At 48.4% G+C, this 20,266-nt stretch overlaps 1 protein-coding gene across 1 annotated transcript; it reads right to left on the reverse strand.

Moving 5' to 3' along the window:
• Positions 1 to 218: 218 nt before the first annotated feature.
• On the reverse strand, positions 219 to 17,489 carry DNTTIP1 (deoxynucleotidyltransferase terminal interacting protein 1). The gene is made up of 13 exons (XM_070420851.1): positions 17,326 to 17,489; positions 16,635 to 16,705; positions 15,304 to 15,400; positions 11,443 to 11,541; positions 8,370 to 8,438; positions 8,073 to 8,129; positions 7,761 to 7,819; positions 6,595 to 6,640; positions 4,563 to 4,621; positions 4,414 to 4,474; positions 2,140 to 2,211; positions 681 to 736; positions 219 to 573 (listed from the first exon to the last, which is right to left on the reverse strand). Exons 1-13 carry the CDS (start codon positions 17,428 to 17,430, stop codon positions 435 to 437), a joined length of 990 nt encoding a protein of 329 aa, XP_070276952.1. The 5' UTR covers positions 17,431 to 17,489; the 3' UTR covers positions 219 to 434.
• Between the last annotated feature and the right edge of the window lie 2,777 nt (positions 17,490 to 20,266).

The raw sequence follows: 20,266 nt of genomic DNA on the forward strand, positions 1-20,266 counted from the left end.
GCTACTTCCATGCCTTAGTTGGGTGAAGAAATAAGAAACAGGGACAGGGAGGTGTGCAAGGTATTCCTGGGGTCATCTCATGAAGCACGAAGGGCAGCAGGATCTTCCTGGGTCTAACCTGGGGTGGGAGAGGGTACCTGGCCCTTTCCGCTACCCACTTCTAGAGTCCCAGATGTTTTGTCAGCCCCCGCAAGGCAGAACACAGCAGGCTCATCATCTGTGTTTATTACAAACTGTTTAATTGCTTCTTATCCTAATGACTTTACAAATATAGAAGTACATGCCAGTCTGGGGGTGCTCTGTAGTGAATCACCCCTGTGAGGCACAGCTTAATGCCGCTTATCATCCATCTGGGAGCAGTCTCAGTGGTGGCCTCAGCCACAGGGAAAGAGGGTCAGGAGGAAGGCTGCCTAGTGTGGCCAGGCCACCTGGCTTCAGGTCTGTGCAGGTGCTTCAACTGCACGATGCTCATTCTCTGTGCGTTGAGTCTCCATGTACTTTCGCATCTTCTCAACTATCCAGGAGGGCAGGACAAAGGATTTCAGCTCCTCTAACTTCAGGTCCAGGCATCCTCTGACAAAGACATTGAGGAAAAAAGTTGAAGACAGGATGTAGGCCCCAGCTCATCCCGGGGGGTACTGTAAGGCAGGGGAGAGAGTAGGGGACAGATCTGGATTTACCTGTAATCATCGCTGGCAGCGAGGTCCCGGATGTCCTCTTCAATGAGGAGGTAGGCCTGGACCAGGAGCAAAGGAGAGTGATTGTCATCTTTGATTCATTTCTGTGTAACTCAACCACACGTTATTAAACATTTGCTTAATGTAAGGGCTGTAAGGGAGGGGGGCATAGTTATAACTTAGTAGGGGAGAGTAAATAGGGACTGACCGGGGAACAGTTCCTTGAGGCAATCTTTCACTCAAATAGGAACTACGGGTTGGGGAGTGGAGAGTGGTAACTATAACTTTCTCCTCTTTTAAAAAAGGACCTTGATCCTGGCTGGGTGTGGCTCAGTGGTTGAGGGTGGACCTATGAACCATAAGGTCATGGTTCGATTCCCAGTCAGGGCTCATGCCCAGTTGTGGGTTCCATCCCCAATAGGGGGTATGCAGGAGGCAGCCAATCAATGATTCTCTCTCATCCTCGATGTTTCTTTTCTTTTTTTAAAAATATATTTTTATTGACTTCAGAGAAGGGAGAGGGAGAGAGAGAGAAACATCAATGATGAGAGAGAATCATCGATCGGCTGCCTTCTGCACGCCCCCCACTGGGGATCGAGCCTGAAACCTAGGCACATGCCCTTGACTGGAATTGAACCTGAGACCTTTTAGGCCACAGGCCAATGCTCTATTCACTGAGCCAAACCAGCTAGGGCTCATCATTGATATTTCTATCTCTCTCTCTCCTTCTCCCTCTCCCTCTCTGAAATAAGTAAAAATATATTAAAAAATAAAATAAAAAAGGATCCCAAGGTACTTAACAAAATGGCAAGAGAGCTAGAGAAATATACAGGCAAAAAGGAAACTGGAGGAAGCTATGTTAACTCTGGGAACCAAGATTACTTGGTTTTGAACTTTGTGGCAGAAGGGAAAACTGTCTAGTAACTGGGCTGTATTGCCTTGGGGCCTGTAAAGCTGCTGGCACAATGCCATGGGCTGCAGTGGGTGACAGCTTTCAATACCAGAAAGGAGATGGCATACTGGTTTGCAAGGCCATTAGATTCTAATAGGAGCAATCCCTGCAGAGGGACTAAGCACTGTGTTGAGAAAAGAGTCTTTAATGGTGCCAGGTGCAGAATGTTGTGATTGATGAGTGAAATCTGTCAACAGGCACAAGGGGGAAGTAGTAGTGTGTCTTGTACCTGCCATTCTTCTGCTTAGCTAATAAAAGCTATGAATGAGGAATGAGGTGAGAAGAGGCTGAGGAGGTGCTGTGTGGGAGACCTAGGGACAGCAAAGGAAATCCAGGGATTCCAGCCTGCTCTTCAGCATGAAGGACCAGGCCCTCTCTGCCCTCACATGCCTGCCTTTCTACATTCATCAGGCTTTGAGAATCTCTCAGATTTGGAGGTGAGCTGCCACCAATAGCCAGAACGCTGGGCTGTGTGGGTCTTTGGCAATGGCATGAGGGAACAGTGCTCACCATCTTCCCTCCTGTTGCCCGCATGTGATGTTGCTCGGCCAGCCAGTGCTTGTCCTGGGGATCAGCTGCGTACTGAGGGATGAAGTCACAGGAGACATTAGTCTGGTGTGAGGGGCTTTCCTTATTTGCTCTCAGATCATACTCCGGGCCCTTGAGCAGTTCTTATGAACACGACCTTGTCCTAGCTGGGTGGATGCAGAGGGCTCACCAACCTCTTCAGAAAAAGTGCAGTTGAGCCCAGGAAACCAGGAGCGGGACCCAATTTCCAGAGATTTAGTTACCATCTAATTCCCCAACCCCTTTGTTTCTCAATACACAGCATCTCAGGCAACGGGTCTGACTCTTATTATAGAGCGCTACTCCTCTCTGAAATAATGATTTGAGGAAGCTTATAACATATGACTATTATGGTGACCATATCTCCTAAAACAAAAACCAGGACACTTCATGCTCAGGGGAAGGAAGGATAGCATCACATTTAAGAACCTGGTTTTGGAATTAGACAAAAAAGGTTTAAAGTCTGGTTTCTGCCACTTATTAGACAGTATAAACCTGGGCAGTAATTTCCTTGAGACTCAGTTTCTTCATCTGTGAAAAAGACAGTATTAATACTTATAGGGTTGTTGTTAAGAATAAGTAAAATGGGCCTGCTTGCATGCCCAAGCCTTCCCCCTTTCTTTCCCCACAGAGATTCATCTCCTAAACTTTAAGGGACCCCACGAGGCTTGCAATTAGGGCAACAATGGTCAGTGACAATTCATCCTGGGCAAACCCCCTAAACCTGTCCCCAAAGCCCCCTTTTCTCTGACTCCTTAGTAAGCCAAAGAAGCCCATCCTAGGCTCATTTCCCCAGCCCTTTCTTGTTTCACTGTCCCCAACTTTAATAAACGTCCTCTTAAAAAAAAAAAAAAAAAGAATAAAGTGGTGCAAAAAAAGTGCTAAACATAGTTAGTATCTGACACATAATAAGTGCTCAATATAGACAGGTTTTATAAAACAGGCAGAACATTTGAAATAGAGACCAACTGGGAAATCTGTATGGTTACTAACTTTGAGTTTGAATAATTATTTCACCTCCCATCCTATATAATATAAGGCTAATATGCAAATCAACCAAACATTAGAAGACTGGTCACTATGATGTGCACTGACCACTAGAGGGCAGACACTCAATGCAGAAGCTGCCCCCTGGTGGTCACTCAGCCAGAAGCCAGGCTCATGGCTGGCGAGTGCAGTAGTGGGAGCTTCTCTCGCCTCTGCAGCAGCACTAAGGACCCCCCTCAGGGGATGTTCAACTGCTGGCTTAGGCCCGCTCCCTGAGGGGACATTCCCCGAGGAGTCCTGGACTGTGAGAGGGTGCAGACCAGGCTGAGGGACCCCCATCCCTCCAGTGCACAAATGTTGTGCACCGGGCCTCTAGTATAATATAAACATCAGTCAAAAACTTAAAAGTGTGCATTTTCTGACCCAGAAAAATCCCATTTCCAGGGATTTACCCTTCAGAATCACCCATACATGTACACAAGTTTGTTTTGTGCAGCATTGTTTATGATAGCAACTGTTGGAAAAAACTTAAATATCTAACAACAGGGGAGTAGTGAAATAAATGATGGAATATTTATTCTAGGAATTCTATACAGCCATTATGATGAAATGAAGGAGCCCTGGCTTGTGCACCTAAGGGTCATGGGTTTGATTCCCGGTCAAGGGTAGCAGGTTCGATCTCTGCCCTGGTCAGGGCTTGTGAGGGAGACAACTAATCAATGTCTCTCTTTCACATCGATGTTTCTCTCTCTTCCCCTCCTGACCTCCCTTCCACTTTCTTAAAAGAAAAAAAAAAATCAATGGTAAAATATCCTCAGATGAGGATTAACGATAAATAAATAAATAAACAAAAATAAGGGAGACCTAGTTTAATAACATGCACAAGAGCTCAGGTTTTGCTGAGGACAGACCTGACTCACTAGTTACTACTGAGTGATTCTGAGCAAGTCACTTAGCCTTTCTCAGCCATTCCATCTTAAAGGAAGTTCCATAATGTAAGTGTGGCACCTAAAACCAGGTTTGGTACACAATAAACACACAAGACAAGTAACTATTATTGAGGCACAGAGTTGTTGTATAAATTATAAAAGGTAAAGGTCGAGGGCAACTAGAACCCAGATGCCTTGACTCCCAGATCGGTGTTTGCCCCAAGCTTCTCTGTGCTGTGTACAGTTCCCAATGTCACATATTCCCCTGCAATGGCCTGCCTGACCCCCAGCTCTCACCTACCTTAAAGAGGTGTGGGTGCTTGATGTAGATTCTCCCTCTGGTGCCCCCCATCCCCAGGGCTCTGAAATATAACAGACAAGTGTAAGGATTCCAGCAGTTGTAGTCCTAGGGGTGGACTCCTTCCTCAGTGCCAAATCTCTAAGACTTACTTGTTGGCTCGAGATCCTAACACAAAGGTGGTAGATTCATTCAGCCGAGCTGGGTCCCACTACACAAAAAATAGACAGGCTGGTGAGGGTGAGGTTTATCTGATGGGCAGGAAAGAAACATTCCTCTCCCTTCCGTCTACCAACACCACCCTTATTCCATTATTCAAAACAGTTGATTCAAGAAACTGAATATTTACACTATGCTAGGCCCTGTGCTAGATACTGGGGATAAAGAGACAAGTAAGATAGTTTCTGTTTTTCAGGGTCTACAGACTTATGTGTATAGAATCTCAAAGGCTAACACAGGCCAAATAAATGAGGCATGCGGCCCGAGGGCCATGAGTTTGACATGCTTGGTATAGATAATTATACCATCATGAGATGGGCAATGATATACAGGCGAGTGTAGGTGGGAGGGGTGCCAAAGAGAAGGATAACAAGAAGGCTTCCTTAAAGAGGTAATTGGCAAGTTGATTCCGGAAGGATGAGCACAAGTTAGGGTAGGGGGGAGGAAGAAAGGCAGGTGAGAGCTGGTGTGGGAACCTGGAGAGACTATAAACCGTTCTGTGTTGCTAAAAGAGAGAGCACAAATTAGGGCATGGCAATTAATGAGGCTGGAGAGAGAAGCAGAGAGGGCTGAAGGCCCTAGTACATTTGCTCATTCTGGAGGCTATGGGGAGTCACTGAGGGCCTCTGCACGGAGGAGCAGATCTGCTTTAAAGATAGCTCACTCTTCTGCAGTGTGGCTTCTGGATGTGAAGTGGCAGGCTACAGGCAGCGGGGACAGCTCAGTTTTGAAGGAAGATGAGGGCCTGAGCCAGGATAGCAGTAAGGATGAAGAGGAGGGAATAGCAACTGTGATATATTTAGGAGGTGGAAGCATCCAGGGTGGAAGGAGAGGAAGAGGCAAAGATGACTAAAGTAGAGACCATAAAAGACAGCTGAGGAAAGACTCTAATATCCATTTTGGATATTTGCGTTTGAAATGCCACGGAAATTCCAGGCAGGGAGATCTAGTAGGTAGTAGGATATATAAGTTTTAAACTAGAAAGGGAGTGTGGGACAAACCAAGAAGTATGGTAGGTTTAGTACACTGGTCCTTGAAGCCACAGGAGTGAATTATTTAGATCATCCAGAGAGGAACTAGATGGAGAAGTGGGCCAAGGAGGGAACTTTGGGGAATGCCCTTTGTACGGGTCATTGCTGAGCAAGAACTCCCAAAAGAGAAAAGATGTTTGGGAGGAACGGAAAGACCCAGGAGAATGCAGGACCACCTGCTTTAAGGGAGCAGAGTTTTAGAAGAAAGGTGTGGTCGCTGTGTGAAGGCAAAGGGCCAGCATGACAAGAGATAGGCCATTCATACTGGCAGCCTCAACCAGGACAGTGGAGCTTTCACCTACCTTCCTGGCTTCCACATGTGATTTTACTTAAAGAGAGGATTCTACTGCTAAAAGGGCTTGTAAACAATGTTCCAAAGGCAACAGAGGCTAATGGTTAACAACACAAACTCTGGTTTCGACGGATCTTATGTTTGAGACTTGGCTCTACCACTTACTGTATGTGACTGTGAGCAAGTCCCTAAGCCTTAGTATACACTCAAGTGTATTAAGCACATAAGATAACTAAATAAAATATAATTTCTGCCCACAGGGAGTTGGCAGGAAAGGAAGCTCCTCATCTATAGAAGGGTAACAGAATTTATTGCATGAGGTTGTTATAAAGATTAAATGAGAGAAGCCATGTGAAGATTGAGGGCCGTGCCTGTCACATATAAGTACTGGAAACATCACGAGCTTTGACAAGGAGAAGGCTTCAGCAGACTCAGTCTTCCCTTCATTTACCTCTAACTCCAACCCCTGCTTGGGCTCCTTCTGGGAGGCCAGCGTTGTGGGTAGGGTAAGGGGCAAGATGGCTCTGGAATGGCATGCACACACCCTTCACCACCCCAGCCTCTTTCCCTCCTGCTGGGCCCAGAGCCTTGACTGAGTCTCCCCCTAGGATGGAGGTCGCTGCCATGCTCACATAGTCATACCTTGGGGCCTTCTCGGCGAATTGGTTCACAGGATTTTGGTTTCCACCTGATTGGGGGACAGAAGAAAGGTGACTTCTCTAAGTTCAGGTCCAGGATTGGTAGAAAGCCTGATGCTGGTGGTGGGAGTTCCCCCCACACTCTCACTTTAGCCCTGAGTGTACTTCTTCCAGGTAACCCATTAGAGGGGGCACAAGGGGAGAAAAGCACTGGACTAGAAGCCATCCTAGGACTAGATCTGATATCAAGTCCAAGAACCTCTTTGAATTGCAGTTCTCATCTGTCAAAAGGAGATTCCAACAGCAATGCTGTTGTGTTAGTGAGGAATGAACTTGCTCAGGTGGGACACAAATCTAGGTCTGATGATTACTACTACTCCATCTCCTAAGCCAGGGCACCAGCTATCCCCATCGCTTTTAACCAGACCAATAAGGCCATGTAAAATTTTGTTTGAAAAAAGATTCTGGCCCCAGCTGGTTTGGCTCAGTGGATAGAGCATCAGCCTGTGGACGGAAGGGTCCTGGGTTCGATTCCGGTCAAGGGCACATGCCCGAGTTTCGGGCTCAATCCCCACTAGGGGGCATGCAGGAGGCAAACGATCAAAGATTCTTTCTCATCATTGATGTTTCTCTCTCTCTCTCCCTCTCCCTTTGGGGGGGGGGGCGATAAATAAATATATATATATATATATATATATATATATATATATATATATATATTTCTGTTGCTTTAAAAATCTTTGAAAATGCCATCCTAGAGGGAATGGAGTAGTTTTGCCCCTTAGAAGCTATATGATGTTGGGCAGATAATTCTGAGTCTATTTCCTTATCTGCAAAATTAATTATACCTTCATTAGAGGGTGGCTGTAAGGATTAAAAAGTAGATATGTAAGGAGTTTAGACCAGTTATGGCACATTATAAACATTCAATATATACCACCAACAAAGAAAGTCTGGTGTTTAATGAAGCTGGCTGAACTGTTCTGGGGCAAAAGTAGGATAAAACACCCTCCTCCTTGCTGCTTTCTTTTCCTACCCCCCAAACCCGGGTGACCCTCCTCCATGGTGACTTAAACAGATCTCACTTCTACAGGGACAGAACTCTGGCCGCTTTTCCTCCAGGCCCACTCCCTCCCGTTCCTCCCTTCAGCTCTATTGGTCCCTACTCACACCATGCCAGGGGCTGCCCGGTCATTTGACTGGATGTGTCCAGGAGGCCGTCCCTTCCTCTGCCACAAAGAACAACTGTCAGAGCCTGACCCCGTGGAAGCCCCACCCCACCCTATTGGCAGGTCCAGGGTCACTGGTGGAGATGGTTTTTCCAAAGAGACGAAATGGTGCTTGAGAGTGAACAGGAAAAGCAAGTGTTTCCAGGGTTCCTGCCTCTCATGCTAGAAAGGCCCCAGGCTGCACTGAGGAAGCCTACCACCCTCCCTGGGGCTGCGAGGCCTTGCCCAGCCAGAAAACGTGGGGATGGTTTACCTTTTTGGGAATGGGACTTCCTCGATGGGCACCTTCCTCTTCTGCCTGCCGACCACGCTGCAGAAAAAGGAAAGGGAACCAGTGGAAGGCCAGTATCTGGGGGCTGCAGGTTCCTTGGGATTGCAGAAGACAGGGCCCCTGGACCACCCCCTCCACCCCCTCCCTGAGCCAGGCCTCAGAAACCCTCCCAGCAGGATGCTATTTGAACCTGGTCCTACAAATGGGTGGCACATGGAATGCTCCTGCCTCCCAGTCTGGTCATTGTTCCCTTTTAAGCCCCAGGACAGTGACTCTGACCTTTATCCCTGGAAGCTCATGGGTCAATCTGGGTATAACTTTTTCTCCATCTGAGAACAGTAGTTTTGCCTGAAAGGAAAAGATTGTGTTAACAGTCACTGTTTTGATGGGAAGCCTCTCTGCCTTCATTTTTACAGACATACTCCAAACTGGGTGACAGCTGTTTCATGGTCAGTACAAAGGCACTCCAGGATATGCACATAAGCACATATTAATTAACCGCCTGCCCCCCCCCCCCCCGCAACTTCAGTATTAATGATCATTGTTGAAAAACTAGAAAATGTAAAAAAAAAAAAAATCATCGAACCTGACATCTCAGTAACCACAGAATACTGTTAACATTTCAATGTAAATTCTTCCTCACTTTTTTCTTTTTCTTATTATATTTTATTGATTGTTTTTACAGAGAGGAAGGGAGAGAGATAGAAAGTTAGAAACATCAATGAGAGAGAAACATCAATCAGCTGCCTCCTGCACATCCCCTACTGGGGATGTGCCTGCAACCAAGGTACATGCCCTTGACCGGAATCGAACCTGGGACCCCTCAGTCCGCAGGTTGACACTCTATCCACTGAGCCAAACCGGTTAGGGCTCTTCCTCACTTTTTTCGATGTAAATATATACTATGTGTGTGTTTTAACTAAATGCATTGATATACTATATACTCCTCAGGAAGCTGCCGTTTTCATTTAATAATATTAGGTGCCTAGGAGGTAACTGGCTGAGGAAGCAGCAGGAAATAGCACAGTAAGGTCCTTACTTTTGTGCAGCTTATATTCTGTGGGTGATGGGAATAATAAGCCAATAAATAAACATATAAACAAGCTGACTCAGATCATGATAAGTGCTCTCAAGAAAAAAAAAACCACAGACAGATGTGACAAGAGAATCGCCAGGAGGGCAGGCTCCGTGAAGCAGGTGATCAGGGAAGGCCTTGTTGAGAAGGCAGCCTGAGCTGACGTGTGGATGAGGACGAGCACTTGAGAGCCCTGAGCACTGCCTCTGTCCGGAAACACTTTTCTACTGGCTCCTGTGGCCACACTTGCCTGGTTTTTCTATTTCTCTAGCCGCTCTCTCTTAGCCTTCTTTGCTGGCTCGTCCTCCTAGATCTGGTTCTTTTCACTCTGTCCTCTTTCATTAGATATTCTGTCTGCTTTCATCTATGCTCATAGCTTCAATTAACATCTATAAACTGATGACAGCAATTTTTTTTTATCTTCAGCTGTAGCCTCCCCTTTGTGCTCTAGACTTATATATCAGCCTGCCCATGTCTACGCATGGATGACCCAAATGCGCTAGGTCCAAAACAAACCCCATGATTTTCTCCTCCAAAAGTGAAGAGTGCACAAGTCTCAACGCACACGTGTTATTTCATACCTGTCCACTTAACTATGAAAGCAGGAACGCTGCTTGTTTGTTTGCCATTTGTTCTCATTTGTTTGTTCATTCATTCATTCACTTACTCACTCTCTTAATCATTCTACAAATACTTAATGTACTAATATTAAGAATCATATTCTAGGGCTAGGAATACAGCAGTGAACAAGATCAGGCCTCAACTCTTATAAAACTCAAGATTTTAGCAGAGTTGGGGGGAAGGGAGGCAGAAAATAAACAAACGAACTATTAATGATTTCAAGTTGAAATAAAGAGTGGAAATAAAAACGTGAAGTGATAGAGAGTAACTGGCGGTGGGGAAGGAAGTGAGATGGGGCTACTGTAGATGGAGCCAGCTATGTAGAGTTAAGGGAAGAGTACGTGGGACAGTGAGAGCAGCAAGTGCAAAGGCCCCGCGTTGGTGTGCTGGAGAAGCAGGAGTTCAGTATGGCTAGAGTACAGTAAATAGGGCAGGTGGGAGGAGGTGACATCCAAGAGGCAGGAGCCAGTCCACATAGGGCTCTGTGGGTCACGGCAAGGCATGAGGGTTTTATTTTGCCTGCAAAGCGAAGTCACTAACATGTTTTAAAGAGCAGAGTGAGACAATTTGATTCATCTTTAAAAGGATGGATCTGGATGCTGTGAGAATAGAATGGAGGAAGTAGCTCAGGGCTGAGACATACATTTGGGAATCATCAGCAGTTAAATTTTTAGGCTTCAAAGCCCAGAATGAGAATGGGCCACAGAAGAGAAGGGGTCTGAGGACTGAACTCAGGAGTGCACCAATAGCCAGAAGTCAGGTAGAGAAGAGGAGCTGGCCCAGGAAGCTGAGGGGGTATGGTCAATGAGGCTGGAGCCAAGAGAGGAGCATTCTAAGAAACATGACATGATTCACTGTGACAAATGCCACCAAGAAGCGAGTAAGCTCTCACTGACAGCACGGAGTTCTTCTGCCCTTTCAGAGCTGAGGCCCAGGCCCTGATCTTGCTCTTTTTCGGAGGCTGTGCCTGAGCAGCTAGCCAGCCAATCCTCTTCTTCTTCTTCTTCTTCTTCTTCTTTTTTTTGCCAGCCACTCTTCTTATGATAATTACCCTTATAGACATGAACTTAAACCAGCCTTTGTGGCTTTGATTATGAAGAAATTTCCATCTCTGACAGCTAATGGTTTCAGTCAAGCAGAGTCTGGGTGATGCTGACAATTTCTATTAATAACAGCAGCTGACACATGCAAACAGGTCCACTACTATCTTGGGAACATAGCCATTTACAAACCTGATGTCATGCCTCCTGACCACACCCCGAGAGGCAGGGAGACAGAAAGGGTCATAGTCCCCAGGGGCTGTGACAACTTCAAGGATCAAGTCACAAGTACTTGCAGAGGTGAGATGGGCCTCAGCTATTCTAACTCTTGCTTGTTCTAAGCCACAATTTCTTCATCTGTAAACTAGGGATTAAAATATGTCTTCCGTAAAGAGTTTCTTCTGAGATGTAAATGAACAAATGATATGAAAACATTTATCACAGTTCCTGGCATGTAGTAACGATTTCCCTCCCTATCTGTCAGCAACACCGCCAAGCCCTACCTGGAAGTAAGTGGCTTCTCCAGCATCCCCCCCCCGATGATGGGATCACACTTCTTAGTGGCGATCCCAGGGCTAAGCCCTGTGCCTACATCTCTGGTCCTGTTTGGTCTCACCTGCTCCAGGCAGCTGCGACAGGCCTCCTGGATCAGCTGCTCTGCATCCACTTCTTCCCCAACGTTGTCTCGCACATTCAGTGCTGCCTTCTGGAAGAACTAGGGAGAGGTACAAAGAGCAAACTGAACATAAAAGAAAAGCTTTTAGCCCTGGCCGGTGTGGCTCAACTGGTTGGGTGTCATCCTGTGCACCAAAAGGTGCTGTTCGACTCCCAGTCAGAGCACCTGCTTGGACTGCAGGATAGATCCCAGGTTCGGGGCAATGCAGGAGGCAGCCGACCAATGTTTCACTTTCACATTGGTGTTTCTCCCTCCCTCTCCTCTCTTTCTTTCTCAAAAATAAAAATATATAAAAAGAGAAGCTTTTATCTATCTCCACCATCTTGGAGCCTGAGGAATTCTGCTGGGAACAGGACTTCTAAAATGACAAATATGTCTGGAAGGCTATGGTCCAAGGCCATTTTTGCTGGCTATGAGCAGGGTTTCTGGAACCAGGCGGCGCACACAGCTCTTCCTAAAACTGTAGGTGTTTATGCTCAAGGTGAAACTGAATACTATCTAGACAAGAGATGTGCTTATGTGTACAGCTAAGAACAGTGACTCCTGGTGGCAAACCAAAGCAAGCCAGAGTCATCTGTGGAAAGGAACTCTGCTCATGCAAACAGTGGCGTGGCTCCTGCCCAATTCTGAAGCAACCTTTCTGCTAAGCCTTTTGGGACACAGAATCCATGTAATGCTCTAGGATTTAAACTTATTGAAAAGTAAATAAAAGTGAACTTGTTCTCTTGTACTTTTGTTAAATGGTTTAAACACAAAGAAATAAACAGAAGAGAAGCTTTTACCATATCTCATACAGAAGGGAAAAGTGATTCTGAGTATGGCTTTGAGATCAGACAGATTTAGATTCATATTCCAGGTTCATTTCCCCACTCTGTCCTCATTTAAGGAGGAGCATAATCACAGAGGGACCCAAAGGATGGTCATTACAGCATTAATGTGTAAATAGTGCAAAATCAAAGAATAACTTAAATGTCCAGGTATAACTTAAATAAATTATGGCACAGCCCATACCATAAATATGCAAATATTAAAAATCACAGTAAGAAAAAAAATCACAGTAAGGACATATAGCAAAATATATTTTTGACATGAAAGGTGACTACTTGAGGGATCGAACTAATACTTTGTCCTGGAGACATGACTTGGGCTCTCATTGTGAATGTGTTCTCAGTCCTTGTTTGGGGCCTCACATCACCTAGTTTTCAGGCTCAAGCTCTCCCTCTTACCCAGTGGTGGAACCTTCTGCTTTCCCTTTCCCCAGTCAGTTGGAGCTGCTGGTATCCTGAGACCCTGGCCAGGCCCCACTCCTCCCATCCTACAGATGTTCCTTTGAGATTGGACAAAGTCAGATTCAACCAGGACCTTCTAGTCTGGATCTTTTCTGAACACTGTCAAACAAAGTGATCAGATGAGGTCAAGTCAAATCAAAGCTGTGATGTAATCAATTTATTTGTACTTTGTCCGAACGCAAGTGCGATAAGGAGGTATCTTTACTGACTATAAAGAGGGAAGCCTAGTGCCAAAAATTGTATTTATCCAGCATTTGTCCAGGGGAGAAGGTTCCTGAATCATGGTATCCATTATTCGGATAAGCAACAAGAAAAGGGCTTTGGAAGCAGGCAATCACAGATTAAATCCTGGCCTAGCCTTCCCTTACTGGCTTCATTATTTCTGCATGTGTAAAAGTGTGGAGGTATGAGAATACATGGTGCATTCTGGGACATACAACAAGTAGTGATAGTAATGACAGGGAATAAGGGGTGTGTGGCTGGGGTCTGATCACTTTGGGCCATATATGCCATAAGGAATTTGAATTTTACCCAGAGACAGTGGAAAGTCACTGAGGGATTTTATTTATGTACTAGAGGCCCGGTGCATGAATTCGTGCCGAGGTGGGGGGTCCCTCAGCCTGCCTGGTGATCGAGGCCTATGGTGGGGGGGCTGGCCGGCTGGGGGGAGGGACCATGGGAGGTTGGCTGCTGGCCCCATCCCCAATCAGGGTCCCATGGGGGCTGGCCTGGCTGGGGTGAGGGTGGGGTGATCGGGGGTGGGGCCGGCTTGGGGAAGGGGCCACAGGCAGTGTGCCAGTCAGCCCCACCCCCAACTGGGGTGGGGTGGGCCAATGGGGGATGGGGCCAGCTGGGGGGAGGGACTGCAGGAGGTTGGCCAGGCGGCCCCACCCCAAATTGGGCCAGTTGGCTGGCTGCAGTGGGTGTCATAGCGACCAGTCGTTCTAGTCACTGGCTTTTTATACATATAGATGCATGCATACATGTATGTATTTATTTATTATTTGTAATGATTTCAGAGAGGAAGGGAGAGGGAGAGACAGAGATAGAAACATCAATGATGAGAGAGAATCATCTATCAGCTGCCTCCTGATGGGGACTGAGCTCACAACCTGGGGATGTGCCCTGATTGGGAATTGAACTGAGACCTCCTGGTTCATAGGCGGATGTTCAACAAGTGAGCCACACCAGCCGGGCACTACTTTTAAAATACATAAAGAATTGGACTCTTTCCCAACATTTGCACTGCTAACACTCAAGCCACTATCATCTCAAGTCTCCTAACTGGTCCTCCTGCAGTATATTCTCTATACAACAGTCAGAGTAACTCTTTAAAAAATGTTCAGATCACATGCTCTGCTCAAAACTCTCCAAGAGCTTTATTTTACTCATAATAAAATACAAAGTCCTTACAATGGCTTCAAGGTTCTGCATGAGCTGGGCCCGTTATGTCTCTGATCACCTCTCCTACTCCTCTCCCCTGGCTCAGTCTGTTCCGGTCACACTTGCCACTTGGGTGCTTTCAATGTAGCAAGCACAGTCCTGTCTCAGGGCCTCTGGCCTGTTCCCTCAGCTGGGATGGCTTCTCACCCACGTTTCTGCTTGGCTTGTTCTTTTCTCACATTTTTCAAATCTCTATTTAAATGACCTTTTATCATAGGACTTTCCCCATCACAATCTACGAAATAGCACCTCTGTTCCCCATTGGTCGCTCTCTTCCCCTTCTCTCTGGCATTCCCTAACAAGGTACAAATTTGCTAAAAGGGGGCAAGGACATTGTCCATATTGTTCACTGCTACATCCCCAGTGCCTAGAATACTGTCTGCCATTATGGGAGACGCTCAGCAAATACTTCTTGAATGAATGAGTAAATGTAAGAGGAAGGAGGTCTAGAAAGAAAAAGAGTTCAGTTCTGACTATGCTGGGTTTGAAGCATCTGAGAGGCATTCAGGTAGAATCATGTAGAACTTTATTTACGGTCCTAGAAAATAATTTTGTTGTTGTTGTTGTTGTTAATCCTCACCCAAGGATATTTTTCCATTGATTTTTAGGGAGAGTAGAAGAGAGAGGGAAAAACAGAGAGAAACACTGATGAGAGAGAAACAAACACATCCTGCACGAGCCCCAACAGGGCCTGGGCCAGGAAGGAGCCAGCAACCGAGGTACATGCCCTTGACCAGAACTGAACCTGGGACCCTTTGCTCTATCCACTGAGCCAAACTGGCTAGGGTGAAAAAGAATTTAAATAATAATAATGGTGATATTATAAGCACCTGTTACGTTCCAAGCACAGTTCTGAGCACATTACACTTAAGTCATTTCCTCCTCACAACAGCTTGGCCAAAGAGGTGTTCAAATTACCCCTAAAGAGAGAAAAAAGTTCTCGGGGGTTCAGAATGGGAAAACTATAGATATCTGTGTGTACCAGAGAGAGCCAAGGAGATAGTGAAGCAGGAAAGGACTGCTCATGAGTCTTTCTCCCGTTTAATGTTCTACTTTTGTGTCCCCTCACCTTCATGTACTTGTTGAACACAGTCTGGATCTCCTCGTTGATGCTAGGCTGCAGCACAGCTCGGAGCAGGTCCATGGAGATAGCAGGATCTGTGAAACTGCATTCAGGAGGGAGGCACAGTCAGGGGACATATCCCAAACACAACCTTTCTTAGTCTGCCCAGCTAGTTATTGACATAGGATCCTTTAATGACAATAATGGATAGTTTTTGCTGAAAACTAGCTATGTGCCCAGGTTCTCTGTAAACTACATAGATGCATGCCTTCATCTCATAACTCTATGAAATGAGTATTGTTTTAAAAAGTGTTATGAAATACTGTATAATACTTATATAGAAAAGTCTATACACATTAACAAAGAGTGTTAGTGAACATCCATGCAATCACTATCCAGGTCAAAAAATATAATCAGCATTTCAAAGGCCCATCTTGTGCTCTCTCCCTTCCCTCTTACTAACTATTTAATGATACAATTTTTATTAATTATTACCCTATTACCACAGCGTAATAGTACCCTATGGATACTATTAGCCACACTATTTTTTTTAAGTAATTATTTAGTTTTACTTTTTTTTTTATTTTTATTTTTTTATTTTTATTTTTTTTTTATTGCTTAAAGCATTACAAAGGGTATTACATATGTGTAGTTTTACTTTTTTTTAAAATTTTATTGATTTTATTGATTTTTTGCAGAGAGGAAGGTAGAGGGATAGAGAGTGAGAAACATCCATGAGAGAGAAACATCCATCAGCCGCCTCCTGCACACCCCCTACTGGGGATGTGACCACAATCAAGGTACATGCCCTTGACCGGAATCGAACCTGGGACCCTTCAGTCCACAGGCCGACGCTCTCTAGCCACTGAGCCAAACTGGTCAGGGCTATTAGCCACGCTTTTAAAAAATATGTTTTTATTGATTTCAGAGAGAGGGAGAGGGAGAGGATAGAAACATAAATGATGAGAGAGAATAATTGATTGGTTGCCTCTAGCACGCCCCCTACTGGAGATCGAGCCAGCAAAACCACCCCCCCCCCCCCCCCCCCCCCCATGTACCCTGACCAGGAATCCAGGAATTTAACTGTGATCTCCTGGTTCATGGGTTGGGCTTAGGCATTGTCTCATCTATCCGGACCCCTCATTTTGAATAGGAATTCAGAGGGGGAAGTGACTTGCTCAAGGTCACACAGAGCCACAGAATCTGAGTCTCCTCTTTTCTAGCCCAGTGCTCTTTCTACTGCGTGACGATCTCTTCTCAGCCTCCACAACTAGGGCCCCAAAGCTGCCTTCCAGGACCGTGCCTGGGAGGCAAGTCCCATCCAGAGCCAGCCTCACCTGGTGGTCATCTGTGAGCGGCGGCCCCTTCGCTGCACCTGCCGGTGCTTTATCATTATGTTCCACGGATTCTGTGGGGACCAAGGGAGCAGGTGTCACCGAAGTCTGTGACACTGGGGTGAAGGTGGAGGGTGAGTATGAAGCTGAACCCAGACAGCCCTGCTTCCCAGGTGTTTTCACCACTTCTCCCCCCTCGCGGTTGATCGGGGCGGGCAGTGGTTGGAAGGCCCTGCCAGGGAAGAGAAACTCAGGGAGAGATTCCTGCCTCAAAAGCCCCTGCCAGGGAAGAGAAACTCAGGGAGAGATTCCTGACTCAAAAGCCCCGACCCCACCTTTCCAGGGCCGGCTGGAGGCAGGGAACCAGTGTGTACCGAGGACCTACTCCGGGGGCCGGTGATGTGTGCTGGGCGCTTGGCCGCATTTCTATCCCATCCCCACCACCTTGGGAGGCAGACACTCATCACCTCCGCCTTATAGAAGAAGAAACGGGGCCTTGACCCGACTGCCCCACGTCACCTAGCGAGGAGGGCGGCACCAGAACTTGAATCCTGGTCGTCGGAATGAGAAAAACGCCCACCCGCCTCGGCAGCTCCAGCCACCGCGTTCTTTTGCCCGCGGGCTAGGGTCCCGGGAACCCGAGGCCCTGCCGGCCCGAGCCCAGGCCGCCCGGCCTCCCTCGGGGCACTCTCACCGTGAGAACCAGCGGCCCCGCTGCGCCCGCATCTCCCAGCTCCGGGCCGCCCCGCTCTGCCCCGCCGGGTCCCCGCGGCTGCTCGGCGTCGCCAGTGGCCCCCATGGCGCCCCCGGTCCTCACAACTCCAGCCCGACTCTGCCAATGGGTCGGAAAGTGGCCCCGTGACGTCATTGGAACGCGCGGCCGCCTGCTTGAAAGCGCGACGCGGCGAACAGCGGAGTTACCATGGGAACCAACTGCCGCTTCCAGCCCGGAGACCCAGGAGACCCAGTCAGACTGGGTGGGTGGGGCTCGCTCCGGGGAGTGGTCGCTTAGCGATTGTGGACTCGGGGTGTTGTCAAGAATCGTTCTCCGGCTGAAGTGCGGGGCAGAGAAAGGGGAGCAGGTTTCCAGGGGTTGAAGTTGGGGAATTTAGGGGAGCGTTTCATACAGCAGCGTCTGCAGTTCAGTCTGAAAACTGTAGACTTTAAAATGCCCTGTACTGAGCCCCCAGAATTGGAGTGGACACGGAACCCCCACGACAGGAGGCCCCGGCCAACTCTAGCACTCACCCACCGGGTTTTTTTTTTTTTTTTTAAATATATTTTTATTGATTTCAAAGAGGAAAGAAGAGGGAGAGTTAGAAACATCAATAATGAGAATCATTGATTGGCTGCCTCCTGCATGCCCTACATTGGGGATCCAGCCCTCAACCTGGGCATGTGCCCTGACCAGAATCAAACCTGACCTCCTGGTTCATAGGTCTACCCTCAATCACTGAGCCATGCTGGCTGGGCATCCACCAGGTCTTAACAGGCTTCCACCCCAGGGGCTGCCTCTTGAGTCTGAAGGCATCAGAATAAAGGCTGGGACTTGGATGGTGGATTCCCCCAACCCCAAGGAGCTGGACTTCTCTCTCCAGACTCTGATTCTGGGATGGGCGGGGAATGCAGGGGTTTAATAGCCATAGAGTTCCCCAGAGCTCCCCTTAACTCTGCCTTAGATGTAAGGAGGCCCTGAATAGAATTGGATTGATTTATGAGTGGTAGAGAAAGTTACTTTTTCCAAGTCACAACACAAGGTAGTAGAAAGTGCGTGAGTTAATTTATTTTATTTTACTAGAGGCCCGGTGCACAAAATTTATGCATGAGGGCGGGGTCCCTTCAGCCCAGCCTGCACCCACTCTAATCTGGGACCCCTCGGGGGACGTCCGAATGCCGGTTTAGGCCCGATCCTGGGCCTAATCTGGCAGTCGGACATCCCTCTCACAATCCAGGACCGCTGGCTCCTAACTGCTCACCTGCCTGTCTGCCTGATTGCCCCTAACTGCCCCCCCTCCCGCCAGCCTGGTGGCCTCCAACTGCCCCCCTGCCAATCTGGTTGCCCCTAACTGCCCCCCCCCCACCAGCCTGGTTTCCCCCAACTGCCCCCCTACCTGCCTGGTCACCCCCAACTGTCCCCCCCCGCTGGCCTGGTCACCCCCAACTGCCCCCCCTGCTGGCCTGGTTGCCCCCAACTGCCCGCCCTGCCGGCTTGGTCACCCCTCACGTTGCCCCTCACACCCCCCCAGCCCCCCGCTGGAATAGTCTCTGCCAATGGCCCCCCTGCTGGCCTGGTCACCCCTCACTGCACCCTTCTGCTGGCCTGGTTGCCCCTCACTGCCACCCCTGCCAGCCTGGTCACCCCACGCAGCCTACTGTTTGGTTGTTTGGTCGTCCCTCACTAACACCCCTGCTGGCCTGGTGGCCCCACGCAGCCTGCTGCTCAGTCGTTTGGTCGTCCCTCACTAACTCCCTGCTGGCCTGGTGGCCTCACACAGCCTGCTGCTCAGTCCTTTGGTCGTCCCTCACTAACCCCCCTGCTGACCTTGTCGCCCCACTCAGCCTGTTCGGTCATCCGTTGGGTTGTTTCGGATGTGACGCGACCCCTGGCTCTTTATATATATAGACGAGAGGCCCTGGTGCACCCTCTCCAATCCGGGACCCCTTGGGGAATGTCCAACAGCCAGTTTAGGGCTGATCCTGAGGCAACCAGGTTGGCAGGGGGGCAGTTGGGAGCAAGTTGGACATCCCTCTCACAATCCAGGACTGCTGGCTCCTAACTGCTCACCTGCCTGCCTGCCTGATCGCTCCTACTGGCCCCCCTGCCAGCCTGATCACCCCTAACCACCTCTGCCTGCTGGCCTGGTCACCCCCAATTGGCCTGCCCTGCCAACATGGTCACCCACAACTTCCCCCCCACTGGCCTGGTTGCCCCTAACTCCCCCCCCCCACCAGCATGGTCACCCCTTTCTGCCCGCCCCCCCCCCCCCCCCGCCAGCCTGGTCACTCCTTACTGTCCCCCCTGCAGGCCTGGTTGCCCCCAACTGACCCTCCACCGGTCTGGTTGCCCCCAACTACCCCCCTCTGCTGGCCTGGTTGCCCTTAATTGCACCTCCCTGTCGACCTAGTTGCCTCCAACTGCCCCCCCCACCCCCGCCGGCCTGGTCGCCCCTCACTGCCCCCCCTGCCAGCCTGGTCACCCCTCCTGCACCCCCTGCCAGACTGGTGGCCCCACACAGCCTGCTGCTCAGTCCTTTGGTTGTCCCTCACTAACCCCCCTGCCAGCCTTGTTGCACCACTCAGCCTGTTTGGTTGTCCGTTTGGTCGTCAGTTCGGTTGCGATGGCCCCTGGCACTTTATATATAGAAATTGCTGAGAGAGAGGGAGAGAGAGAGAGAGAGAGAGAGAGAGAGAGAGAGAGAGAGAGGGAGAGAGAAAACATTGATTGACTCCCTCCCACAGGCAGTCTGACCAGGGATTGAACCCAAAACCTGGGTATGTGCCCTGTCTGTGTGGGTTTTGCAGTTAGCAAGATCTGAGTTGAAATCCAGCATGGAATGATGATTAAGAACTACGAAATTGGACTGCCTACCTTTGTTTTACCGTTTACTAGCTGTGTAACCCACGTTTCTCCATCT

Source organism: Myotis yumanensis, unplaced genomic scaffold (assembly GCF_028538775.1).
Source record: "Myotis yumanensis isolate MYYU_CA2020_CCGP unplaced genomic scaffold, mMyoYum1.0.hap1 SCAF_7, whole genome shotgun sequence".
In the NCBI taxonomy this organism is placed as follows: domain Eukaryota; kingdom Metazoa; phylum Chordata; class Mammalia; order Chiroptera; family Vespertilionidae; genus Myotis; species Myotis yumanensis.